This window comes from Bubalus bubalis, chromosome 3, assembly GCF_019923935.1.
Source record: "Bubalus bubalis isolate 160015118507 breed Murrah chromosome 3, NDDB_SH_1, whole genome shotgun sequence".
Taxonomy (NCBI): Eukaryota; Metazoa; Chordata; class Mammalia; order Artiodactyla; family Bovidae; genus Bubalus; species Bubalus bubalis.
In genome coordinates this window covers 72,594,415-72,607,957 of record NC_059159.1, presented here as the reverse complement: position 1 = coordinate 72,607,957, position 13,543 = coordinate 72,594,415, and the positions used below count along the sequence as shown (strand labels likewise).

The following is a 13,543-nucleotide window of genomic DNA, read 5'->3' as shown; positions in this document are numbered from 1 at the left end:
CTACTTAGACTGGATGTGGCTCCCAAAGCCTAGTATGTTTACTCTCTGGCTCTTTACTAAAAACATCTCCTGACCCTTCAACTGGGTAGATAAAAAGGGCATTTCCAGATCGTAGCACAAAGGGTAAAAGGATACAGAGGAAAGGTTTAAAGACATGGAGAATGGAATGAGGAAGTCTGACATATGTCATACCTTCAAAAAGGGGAGAATGAATGACAGGTCCTATACAAAGAGTTAATGACTAAACAAACAAACAGATAATGATTGAACATTTTCTAGAAGAATGAAAGACACACATCTTAAGAACCAGAAAGTTAGAGTGCTGAGCATCCCACTCACCTCCCTCTCCTGCCCCCTGCTCCAGATTCCACATGTAGACATAGAAGAACTCCAAAGCTGAAGAGATCTTAAATACAGCCAGCATGAAGAGTCAGGTTATCCACAAGGTACAATAGTTAGACCGATATCTCACTTCTCAGCAACAATAATAGAATCCAGAGGATTCTTCAGTTGGTGGAAAAGAATTATTACTCTAGACCGGTGCATGCAGTTGGATCATTATTTAGGATTTAGGGTGAAATAAAGTGTTTCACATAAAATTTACCGCCAACAGACTCTGACTGGAGGGACTACTTTAGGAAAAAGGAAATAATCAGAGGGAAGGAATGAAATATAAAAAGGAGTAGAGCTCTGAATAAGGAGCTTGGTAAATATGTGGGTGAATCTAAACAAGCACGAATTGCATTAATGATAGTAAGGGCTAATGTTGAGTGGGTAGAAACATGGTGGAGCTAAAATATCAGTCAATATTGATGTAAAAGCCAAGAGAGGTCATCATAGGTAAAGTTGTTTAGTCGCTAAGTCATGTCTGACTCTTTGCAACCCCATGGACTAAAGCCCGTCAGGCTCCCTTGTCCACGGGATTTCCCAGGCAAGGATACCGGAGTGGGTTGCCATTTTCTTCTCCAGGGGATCTTCCCGACCTAGGGATCGAACTCGATGCGTCCTGCTTGGCAGATGGATTCTTTACCTCTGAGCCACCAGGGAAGCTCCAGTCATAGGTAAAGATCTTTTATTAATTGAGAAGAGGGACAGAATACTAGAGATAATGTTAAACTTTCAACTAAAGTCATAAATTGAATATATAACTTCCAGACTGGATCAGTTTAGTTCAGTCGCGTCCGATTCTTTGTGACCCCATGAATTGCAGCACGCCAGGCCTCCCTGTCCATCACCAACTTCCGGAGTTCACTCAAACTCACATCCATCTATCGGTGATGCCATCCAGCCATCTCATCCTCTGTCGTCCCCTTCTCCTTCTGCCCCCAATCCCTCCCAGCATCAGTGTCTTTTCCAATGAGTCAGCTCTCTGCATGAGGTGGCTAAAGTATTGGAGTTTCAGCTTTAGCATTAGTCCTTCCAAAGAACACCCAGGACTGATCTCCTTTAGAATGGACTGGTTGGATCTGCTTGCAGTGCAAGGGACTCTCAAGAGTCTTCTCCAACACCACAGTTCAAAAGCATCAATTTTTTGGCGCTCAGCTTTCTTCATAGTCCAACTCTCACAGCCATACATGACTACTGGAAAAACCATAGCCTTGACTAGATGGACCTTTGTTGGCAAAGTAATGTGGTAGAGGGTTTAAAAAATATAACAAACTTATCAACTAAAAGTCAGGAAAGAGATGGGAAATAGAAAAAAGTGATAAGTAACCCCTCTTCAAAAAAGACTGTTAGTAAATCTTAATGTATCACAAAAGTGTAAGTAGATCAAACACTAGTTTAAAGTCAAAGGTTGTTAAATTAGAGTTCTATTAAAAGAATGAAATCTTGTTCTCAAGTGTTTCTAAGGGGCACCTAAAATACAAGGAAAGACATGGAAAGTTTGCTGGGAAAAGAAGGGAAAAAGTTAAACTAGGCAAATATTAGCTGAGAGCTGAGTGTCTGACCAAGTGGCAGGCAGTGCCCAAATATCCATCGAGAGTTCAGTGGATAAACAAGTGGCGGGATGTGTCTACCATGGAATATTATTCAGTCAAAAAGAAGGATGAAGTTCTGTGCTGCAACACAGATGAACATTGAAACACGCTAAGTGAAATAAGTGAGTTCCATAAGGGCAGATATTGTATGGTATTCCTTATATGAATATTTAGAAAAGGCACGTTCGTAGAGACAGTAAAGTAGAGATTACCAGGGGCTGGGATTGATTATATTCTTTGCAGCCAAAGACGGAGAAGCTCTATACAGTCAGCAAAACAAGACCAGGAGCTGACTGTGGCTCAGATCATGAACTCCTTATTGCCAAATTCAGACTTAAATTGAAGAAAGGGGGGAACCACTAGACCATGCTGGTATGACCTGAATCAAATCCCTTATGATTATACAGTGGAAGTGACAAATAGATTCAAGGGATTAGATCTGATAGAGTGCCTGAAGAACTATGGACGGAGGTTCATGACATTGTACAGGAGGCAGTGATCAAGATCATCCCCAAGAAAAAGAAATGCAAAAAGGCAAAATGGTTGTCTGAGGAGGCCTTACAAATAGCCGTGAAAAGAAGGGAAGCAAAAAGCAAAGGAGAAAAGGAAAGATATAGCCATTTGAATGCAGAGTTCCCAAGAATAGCAAGGAGAGATAAGAAAGCCTTCCTCAGTGATCAAAGCAAAGAAATAGAGGAAAACAATAGAATGGGAAAGACTAGAGATCTCTTCAAGAAAATTAGAGATACCAGGGGAACATTTCATGCAAAGATGGGCACAATAAAGGACAGAAATGGTCTGGACCTAACAGAAGCAGAAGATACTAAGAAGAGGTGGCAAGAATACACAGAACTATACAAAAAAGAACTTCACAACTCAGTTAATCATGGTGGTGTGATCACTTACCTAAAGCCAGACATTCTGAAATGCGAAGTCAAGTGGGCCTTAGGAAGCATCATTACGAACATAGCTAGTGGGGGTGATGAAATTCCAGTTGAGCTATTTCAAATCCTAAAAGATGATGCTGTGAAAGTGCAGTACTCAATATGCCAGCAAATTTGGGCTCCAAAATCACTGCAGATGGTGACTGCAGCCATGAAATCAAAAGACGCTTGCTCCTTGGAAGAAAAGCTATGACCAACCTAGATAGCATATTAAAAAGCAGAGACATTACTTTGCCAACAAAGGTCCGTCTAGTCAAAACTATGGTTTTTCCAGTGGTCATGTATGGATATGAGAGTTGGACTATAAAGAAAGGTGAGTGCCAAAGAATCGATGCTTTTAAACTGTGGTGTTGGAGAAGACTCTTGAGAGTCCCTTGGACTGCAAGGAGATCGAACCAGTCCATCCTAAGGGAGATCAGTCCTGAATGTGCATTGGAAGGACTGATGTTGTAGCTGAAATTCCAATACTCTGGCCACCTGATGTGAAGAACTGCCTCATTGGAAAAGACCCTGATGCTGGGAACGATTGGGGGCAGGAGGAGAAGGGGACGACAGAAGATGAGATGGTTGGATGGCATCACCGACTCAATGGACATGAGTTTGAGTAAACTCCAAGAGTTGGTGAGGGACAGGGAGGCCTGGTGTGCTGCAGTCTGTAGGGTCACAGAGTCAGACACGATGGAGTGACTGAACTGAACTGAACGGGGAACAGGGAGGTGAGTTACTGCCTCCTGCTTACAGAGTTCTGCTTGAGGTGATGGAAAACTTTTGGAAATGGTAATGATGGTTGTACAACATTTTGACTGTAATTAATGCTACAAGCTATACTCTTAAAAATAATTAAGATGGCAGTTTTATGTTGTATATGTTTTATCACAACAACGAAATTTTTTTACAAAAGCTGGGTGACTGGTACTAATATCAGCCAGAGTAAACTTTAAGGCAAAAAGTATTTCTAGGGATAATGAGAATCTCTATGTAATTCTATTCCTTCTAACTCCCTGACAGAAAATATGCCATCTCTTGGGAAAATTGTATTTACTACTGTGTTTATAGTACTTTTAAACAATGTCTGCTGCTGCTGCAGCTAAGTCACTTCAGTTGTGTCCGACTCTGTGACCCCATAGATGGCAGCCCACCAGGCTCCCCCGTCCCTGGGATTCTCCAGGCAAGAACACTGGAGAGGGTTGCCATTTCCTTCTCCAATGCATGAAAGTGAAAAGTGAAAGTGAAGTCGCTCAGTCGTGTCTGACCCCCAGAGACCCCATGGACTGCAGCCCACCAGGCTCCTCCGTCCGTGGGATTTTCCAGGCAGGAGTACTGGAGTGGGGTACCATTGCCTTCTCTGAAACAATGTCTAGAACACAGTAAAAAAATCTTAAGATTGCAAAGAAACAGGTAAACAGGATGTACAATCAAGAGAAAAATAGTAGAATAAAGTCTACAGGTGCGCCAGACAGTAAAATTAGGTAAGGAATTTTACTTTTATAAATATGCTAAAGAAAATAGAATAAGAGATGCAAAAAATAAATAGATGAAGAATTTCAATAGAGAAATGGAATCTCTAACAAGGGACTTAATGGACATTCCAGAACTGAAATGTATAATGTCTGAAATTAAGAATTTATTGGGTGGAATTAACCTTTAACTAGATACAGCAGAAGAATGGTGTGGTGAACTCAAAATCAGATCAGTTGAAATTATTCAAGCTAAAGCTTTATTAGATGAAAAGAATACTGAGTATTGCAGAGTAACTGAATCGTTACTCTGATTCAGAGTAATGCACAGGATAAATTGATGGGGAATTGAGATTAGGCATAATGGTTTGTTACGGTCCAGTATTAGGGTGAAGACAGTAGAATAAAAGGAAGGGATAAATGCACACATTGTAAATTATTATTATAAATATATTGTTACTATAATTATTATAAAAAAGAATGGATATAGTTTGGCAGATCTAAAAATAACTCCAGGACTTGTAGCCAATAATAGACTACAAAATTGAGATTCTGTTCAGGGTGATTTTTACTATCTAATTTTTATAACAATCCTGAACATGAGTTTTTTACTTATGAAAAAACTGCAGCTCATCATGGTTAAGTGACCATCTAAGAGCTTGCTAAGCTGTGATTTGATCCAGGTCTGGCCAGGAGGTCTGTACTCTTTCCTGTATATCACATTGTTTCTAGTTTGTAAAAGGGGAAGAATGTAGTATTTTGGGCAGATTTTAAAGTTTTTGGAAAGAGGGAATATTTGGAATCATTAAGTGGCTATGCTGTGTCCTAGAGGAGGTAGCCGCTAAATTGTGTCTGACTCTTTGCGACCCCGTGAACTGCAGCATGTCAGGTTTCCCTGTCCCTCTCTATCTCCCAGAGTTTGCTCAGATTCATGTCCATTGAGTCAGTGATGTCATCCAACCATCTCATTCTCTTGTCACCTCCTTTGGGAGCTGGAAATGCTGGTCTGCTAGTGCAGAGCAGAAAGGCTAGGGTGGGAGTAGTAGCTTTGGGGGTTGAAGCCATCTGAATGGATGGATTCATTACCAGATTATGTCAGAAGCCTTGGGGAGCACTTTTTGTATGAGGTAGGACCACCAGTGGGTGCCAGCAAAGCAGAAAGGGACGAGTCAGGGAGACAGGCAGAATACTAGAGAGTACAGTGTCACGGGCAACCAAGGGAAAGTTGAGAATTCGTAGAATGGGAAAGTGATTGGTGATATAATTCATTTATTTAACAGATGTTTACAGAGAAGCTAACCATGTGCCTGGCACTGTGCTGAGACCTGGTGATACGGCAGTGGTCCAGGCAGACAAGGTTCCTACCCCCAACAGTGAGGTTTTGTTGGGAAAGATAGGTAATAAAAAGTCAGGGAAGAGATATTATGAAGGCGATCAGTAGGTCAGTGCCAGAAAGTGTCAGGGGCTAAGAAAGGCTGCTTTAAATGGGAATATCAAGAAGTGAAAATCTGAAGGGTGAGGAGGAGTCAGCCAGAGGGGGAGCCTGGGGAAGAGCATTTGAGATGGAAAGATCAGCAGGTAGAAGGCCTCTGAAGCAGTTGAGAGCTTGGGCAGTTGAGGAATTGAAAGGTGGCCAGTGCAGCTCAAGCTGAGCAAGCACATGTGGCAGGGATGTCCTGTGGGAGAGAGAGTAGCTTGGTGGTCAGGAGCTAGGGCTTCCCTTGTGGCTCAGCTGGTAAAGAATCGGCCTGCAATGCGGGAGACCTGGCTTTGATCCCTGGGTTGGGAAGACCCCCTGGAGAAGGGAAAGGCTACCCATTCCAGTGTTCTGGCCTCGAGAATTCTATACAGTCCATGGGTTTGCAAAGAGTCGGACACGACTGAGCGACTTTCAGGAGCTAGTTATGAAGGACCTGGCAGTGCAGTGGGAGAGCGCTGAACGTTTTTAAGGGACGGAGAGCCATGGTCGAACTCAAAGTTTAAAATGATGCTTCTGGTTGCTGCGTGTAGAAGGCATCGTAGGGCGCAGGCTGACAAGTTGGGCGTTCAGTGCGGTGGCAGATGACAGAATCAGTGAGGCGTGTGTATTGCATGTGGAGTTACATTGATAAGAAGACTGTTCCTTATCAGTGTTTCGTGTGACTTATTTCTAGATCCTAGTACCTTCATTATCATGCTCCAGAGAATGGCAGAAGAGATTCTAAGTGTTTTTGTTTTTCTTTTGTGCTTGAAATGATGGATTTAGCTGTTTGGGAAAGAAAGTTCATGCTTCAGAGCACTGATGACACTTTTGCCTAATTCCAGTAAAAGAGATGGAACTTGATGGGGATAGAAATTTTAGAGTCAATGTTGAATTACTGGTTTCCATCAGGGCATTTGTTTCTTTTTCCAGTTCTGTTCACTGTAAGTTGGTGGTGCTAGCAATATGAGATTGTGTAGTCAGTCTCCAGGTAACTTTTAAAAGACATCTTGTTTAGACTCTGTATAGTTTGTTTTTGAGTTTTTAATATGAAAAATGTTAAACACACGTAAAAGCAGACCCGCGTGTCTCCCCATCATTCGGTGTCAACAGCAGTCTGGTTATGACTAATCTTGTTTCACTGATACCCCAGAGTTCTTACCACCACGCTTGTCCTATTTATTTTTAAGCAAATTCCAGATAAATCGTCTGTAAGTATCTCAGTGTATACTTCTAAAAGATAAGGACTTTTCTACATTTTAGTGTTTTGGTTTATTCCCTCTTGGAGCACATAAACAGGTAACCATATAGCTGGATGGTTTGCCTTTGAGAGTGCCAATTTATGCTTATTGTCCAAGTGTATTTATTGATAGGACCGCTTTTCACTTAAAATACTGTCTCCATTTGAACAATAAACTCTGTGATCGCCTTGTATACATGAGAAGCCTTTTCACAGTGGACAGTTAATAAATTCTTCAGTATTGAGTATTTCCCTAATACCTTGTCGCCTCTCTGTCTTCTATCAGGAGAGCAAGCCCCGGAGTTGACCGTTTCAGGAGATGACACACCCAAGCGCAGTGCTACGTGAGCCAGAGAGAGGAGGGGCCTGAGCCACAGGGTGAGGAGGGTGGAGCTGCCGAGTCGCCCGGATTTTGCCACTTGTTTTCCTCCACCCCATACTCTCTTTGTTAGGATTTGCTCATAAATGCAGAGCACATTTTTTTATTTTGAAAACAAAAAAGGATATTTTTAACATTTGAATTAAAAGGATAATGCTTTAATATTGACCTACATGGATATTTGGTAAGCTGCTAAACTAAATTACCCAAGTTTAGGTTTTTTCCATGATTGATTATTATTTGGGCTTTGTTGTCCGTATCTCACGGTCTGCTTACTCAAACCTTTTAGTAACATTGTCATCACTTTCTGTTTTTATCTAAAAGGAGAGATGACTCTAGCAAACATTTAATAGTTATACATGGTTAGCAAAGGTGGAAGCTAGAGAGAGTGACTGAGCATCCGTAAAGTGAAAGTGAAGTCGCTCAGTCGTGTCCAACTCTTTGCGACCCCATGGACTGTAGCCTATCAGGTTCCTTCGTCCATGGGATTTTCCAGGCAAGAGTGCTGGAGTGGATTGCCATTTCCTTCTCCAGGGCATCTTCCCGACCCAGGAATTGAACCCGGGTCTCCGGCACTGCAGGCAGACGCTTTTACCATCTGAGCCAAATGCTGGCCATAAATTACCTCTCTTTTTACACTGTCTTGGGGTCGTATCCTTGTCTGTGTCTTTTTTAGGCTAAAAGTAGTTCCCTGAGGTCAAAGGTTATTTTACATCCTAGCTTCTCCCACGGTTATACTTAGCATGTCTTAGACATGAAAAGAGTATGATGAATACTCTTTGGGGGAAATGAATGAAGGAAGTTGGAGGTATTTTTGGCATGAAGTGAAGTCTCTTAGTCCTGTCTGACTCTTTGCGACCCCATGGACTGTAACCTATCAGGCTACTCTAACCATGGGATTTTCCAGGCAAGAATGCTGGAGTGGGTTGCTGTTTCCTTCTCCAGGGGATCTTCCTGACCCAGGGATCGAACCCAGGTCTCCTGCATTGCAGGCAGACACTTTACCATCTGAGACACCAGGGAAGCCCTTTTTTTTTTTTACTTCTAGATGTACTGAAATTGAGGAGAAAGTAAGTGCAAAAGTTTTATAACTTGTGATAGTAAAGTTTGGTAAGAGAAAAGGACTGGGAATGCTGGTTCAAGATTTATTAACCTAAAGTATCCTCCTTTATTTTCATAGCAACACAATGTATTGTTATCTCCACGCATTTATCTCTGTTTTGGGAGATTAGAAACCTGAGGCCTAAAGTCTCACAGCAAATCTCTGTAAAAGATAAGAAATAATACCCCCATTTCTAAGTACAGCGTTCTTTCTGAAAGACCAAGTTACTATTTATATAGAAGATAAATGAGAAGCAAGCTGGGAAATACATTTTTGTCTCTGGATTACTGCTGGTGAAGATCCAGAGAGTTCTCTTCAGCTCTTTTCCACCACTTTGAATATAATAAATGGAGCTCCTCACAGAGGTGTTTTTTTTTGTTTGTTTGTTTGTTTTTTTGCTTTTCCCCAATACTTAAAGAGGCAATTTTCCTGTCAGTAATGAACATAGATAGGAGGGTGTTTCTCTGTCTCACCACGATGCCTAAGTCTCAAATAACAAATTGTTATGAACATCTTTGCCCTTTGTTGAATGTAGCTTCTAATCATTTTATACGGCTCTAATAGGAAGAAAGTGGGTGTGTCTGAAACTGTTTTTGGACACTTACCTAATCCATCTCTTACTATTAATAACTCCAAGTACAATATCCATGCCAAAAAATAAAACCTGTATTGGACTTAAAATATTCTGCGAGGCACACACCAGTGATCCAATCAATTGTTCCGTCTTACAAAATTTAGGCATTTTCTAGAAAGTTTCAGAAGTGGGGAAGCAAGGTTGTTGAGCATAAGGTCATCAAGACTGACACACTTCTCTTTCTTTTGCAGGCCTGAATATTGGCAGTGACACTTAAGAGGCTGGCATTTATTTCTGTTCTAACCAGCTACCTTATAACTGTGAAAAGTAACTATGCGTATGTGTTGGTCAGCGAAACCAAGCAACAAGAGCTATGGCGGTTGAGGAGGTCTGTCTGATTCCAGGGTGTTTTTCCCCGGCTCCACCATCAGGGACCTTCTCCCTCCCACCTCAACAAGCATTTGGTACCCTCTGGCTTTTGACAGAGATTAAGGACATGTTCTTTGGCCTACAGCTAGAACTCAGAATCTGCTGGAATAGGGTCAGAGACCATTTCAGTCACAGCTGAGGAAGATGAAATTTCCATTCTACTTGGTGCCTTGTCCAGGGAGCACACTAACTCTTGGGAAAGCGTGTTGAGTGAGAAGAGGCTGAGCCTGGCCCACTAGAAACCCGTGGTTATGGCGAGTGAGCCAACGTGACCAGCGGGGGCAAGAGCCGCAGAGGGACTCATGACCGGCTATACCATGTTGCGGAATGGGGGCGCGGGGAACGGAGGTCAGACCTGCATGCTGCGCTGGTCCAACCGCATCCGGCTCACGTGGCTCAGCTTCACGCTGTTCATCATCCTGGTGTTCTTCCCCCTCATTGCTCACTATTATCTCACCACCCTGGACGAGGCAGACGAGGCGGGCAAGCGCATCTTCGGCCCGCGGGCCGGCAGCGAACTCTGCGAGGTGAAGCACGTGCTGGACCTGTGCCGCATCCGTGAGTCTGTGAGCGAGGAGCTCCTGCAGCTGGAAGCCAAGCGGCAGGAGCTGAACAGTGAAATCGCCAAGCTGAACCTGAAGATTGAGGCCTGCAAGAAGAGCATCGAGAATGCCAAGCAGGACCTGCTTCAGCTCAAGAACGTCATCAGCCAGACAGAGCATTCCTACAAGGAGCTGATGGCGCAGAACCAGCCCAAGCTCTCCCTGCCCATCCGCCTGCTCCCGGAGAAGGACGATGCCGGCCTCCCGCCCCCCAAGGCCCAGAGGGGCTGCCGGCTGCACAATTGCTTCGATTATTCCCGGTGCCCTCTGACCTCTGGTTTCCCCGTCTATGTTTATGACAGTGACCAGTTCGCCTTTGGCAGCTACCTGGATCCCTTGGTCAAGCAGGCTTTCCAGGCCACGGCCCGAGCCAACGTTTATGTCACCGACAATGCGGACATCGCCTGCCTTTATGTGATCCTAGTAGGGGAGATGCAGGAGCCGGCCTTGCTGCGGCCCGCCGACCTGGAGAAGCAGCTGTCGTCCCTCCCGCACTGGCGGACGGACGGCCACAACCACGTCATCATCAGCCTGTCTCGGAAGTCGGACACCCAGAACTTACTGTACAACGTCAGCACTGGCCGGGCCATGGTGGCCCAGTCCACCTTCTATGCGGCCCAGTACCGGCCTGGCTTTGACTTGGTGGTGTCGCCCCTAGTCCACGCCATGTCGGAGCCCAACTTCATGGAAATCCCACCACAGGTGCCGGTGAAGCGGAAATACCTCTTCACCTTCCAGGGCGAGAAGATAGAGTCGCTGAGATCCAGCCTTCAGGAGGCCCGCTCCTTTGAGGAGGAGATGGAGGGGGACCCCCCGGCCGACTACGACGATCGGATCATCGCCACCCTCAAGGCCGTCCAGGACAGCAAGCTCGATCAGGTCCTGGTGGAATTCACCTGCAAGAGCCAGCCGAGAGCCAGCCTGCCGACTGAGTGGGCGCTGTGCGGCGGGCGGGAGGACCGCCTGGAGCTCCTGAAGCTCTCCACCTTCGCCCTCATCATCACGCCGGGGGACCCGCGCTTGCTTGTGTCCTCGGGGTGCGCCACCCGGCTCTTCGAGGCCCTGGAGGTCGGGGCTGTCCCGGTGGTGCTGGGGGAGCACGTGCAGCTCCCCTACCAGGACGTGCTGCAGTGGAGCGAGGCGGCGCTGGTGGTGCCCAAGCCGCGGGTCACTGAGGTCCACTTCCTGCTGCGGAGCCTCTCGGACAGCGACCTGCTGGCCATGCGGCGCCAGGGCCGCTTCCTCTGGGAGACCTACTTCTCCACCACGGACAGTATCTTCAGCACCGTGCTGGCCGTGATCCGGACGCGCATCCAGATCCCAGCCGCTCCCATCCGGGAGGAGGCCGCGGCCGAGATCCCGCACCGCTCGGGCAAGGCGGCTGGCACCGACCCCAACATGGCGGACACCGGGGACCTGGACCTGGGCCCGGTGGAGACCGAGCCGCCCTACGCCTCGCCCAAGTACCTCCGCAACTTCACCCTCACCGTCACCGACCTCTACCGCGGCTGGAACTCCGCCCCGGGGCCTTTCCATCTCTTCCCCCACACGCCCTTTGACCCCGTGCTGCCCTCGGAGGCCAAGTTCCTGGGCTCAGGGACCGGATTCCGGCCCATTGGCGGCGGGGCCGGGGGCTCCGGCAAGGAGTTTCAGGCGGCGCTGGGCGGCAACGTCCCTCGGGAGCAGTTCACGGTGGTAATGTTGACTTACGAGCGGGAGGAGGTGCTCATGAACTCCTTAGAGAGGCTGAACGGCCTCCCTTACCTGAACAAGGTCGTGGTGGTGTGGAATTCTCCCAAGCTGCCGTCAGAGGACCTGGTGTGGCCTGACATTGGGGTCCCCATCATGGTAATGATAGAGCCGCGAGCGGTTTCTTTACCGCGCCAGAGGCTAGTTCATTCTTGATGCGCTCCTTCCTGTAAAGATGCTGTGTTTTTTTGTTTTTAACCTATTCAGATTCTTACCCTTGCTTCTGTTTGAGTTCTTTCAGGTCTTGCCAGTTCTCTGCTGCTCACTTCTAAAGGCCCCTAAGACGTTCCCATAGGGAGACTGATACTGGCCCCGTGAAGGTTTACAAAACCCTGTCATTGACCTCGTAGACATCTTCTCTGTCCTTACAAAGGGGCTGACGAGGAGAATGATGATGAAAAGCTGACATTTAAGAAGCACTCATAATTGTAGAGTTTATAGAACTTACAGTAACAGTTAGGAGCTAGTGTGATTTCTTCTGTGGAAACTGAGGCTTAGACATGTTAATTATTTTGCCCAGGGTCACGATTAGCATTTGTGGAGGAGCTGAGCTTTTAGTGTGCCTGATTCCAGGAGCTGTGGTTTTAATCATCTCCCAAAGGGTTTAGGAAGGAGACCTGTTCCATTTCACAGGATTGTCTTCCTCTGGGAGACCGGGGTCAGGGTTTGGTATTTTGGGAGTTGGAGACCTTGGACCTTTTCTGTAGTTTCATTCTCATAAAACTCTTCTCTGTTATGGTTAGGATGATGTATTCTACAGGAAAAATAATAGCCAAATATGCAGGATAGAGCTTTAGTTCTGAGTACTTTGTTTATCCACCTTCTGTTGTAAGTTGGTCCATCTAGAGGGAGATTACCCATTTCTCTTAACTGTGAGGCCTAAGAGCAGACCTCAAGCCACATGGCAACACTTCACCATGCAGCACAGGAACTTTCCAGAAAAGGCAGCAAAGCGGGGCCAAAGTGATGAGCCATCACTGCTAGACGCTTGCTAAAAAGTCAGTCGTTTTTAGCAAGAATTTGCCTTGAAGGGGAACGTTTAGGCTAGACCAGTTTTTAAAATATTTATTTCATTGAGCTAATTCACATGAAATCTTTTCTAATCAGCATTATGGGAAATGGGAAAGTATGAGTTTTGGCACAGTAGAGACCTAGGATTAAATAGTCATTTTGTGATCTTTGATAAGTTAATTAACTCCTTTGACTTCAGGATTAAAGAAGGATCTAAGATAATACAGGGCTTCCCTGATAGCTCGTTGGTAAAGAATCCTCCTGCAGTGTCAGAGACCTGGGTTCGATCCCTGGGTTCGGAAGATCCCCTGGAGAAGGGACAGGCTACCCATGCATTCTGGCCTGGAGAATTCCATGGGCTGTATAGTCCATGGGGTTGCAGAGTCTGACATGACTGAGCCACTTTCTCTTTCTTTCACTGAGATAATACAAGTAGTCAGTTAAGTCGCTCTGTCATGTCGGACTTTTTGTGACCCCATGGACTGCAGCACACCAGGCCTCCCTGTCCCTCACCAACTCCTGGAGTTTCCTCAAACTCATGTCCATTGAGTCGGTGATGCCACCCAACCATCTCATCCTCTGTCGTCCCGTTCTCCTCCCGCCTTCAGTCTTTCCCAG

The 13,543-nt window shown here is 45.7% G+C and overlaps 1 protein-coding gene across 7 annotated transcripts in view; it reads left to right on the top strand.

The window, feature by feature from the left end:
* EXTL3 (exostosin like glycosyltransferase 3) overlaps nt 1-13,543 on the top strand; it is a 126,726-nt gene that overhangs the window by 78,600 nt on the left and 34,583 nt on the right. For 3 of the 7 annotated variants that reach the window (XM_006064294.4, XM_006064293.4, XM_025281372.3), the window contains exons 2-3: nt 7,366-7,457; nt 9,386-12,013. In XM_006064294.4, the coding sequence (XP_006064356.1) occupies nt 9,866-12,013 (2,148 nt within the window). In that variant the 5' untranslated portion in view covers nt 7,366-7,457; nt 9,386-9,865. Of the gene's footprint in view, nt 1-1,027; nt 1,062-7,365; nt 7,458-9,385; nt 12,014-13,543 lie in introns of those variants that run through there. The other 4 variants (XM_006064297.4, XM_006064298.4, XM_025281373.3 and 1 more) reach the window with 2 other exon arrangements.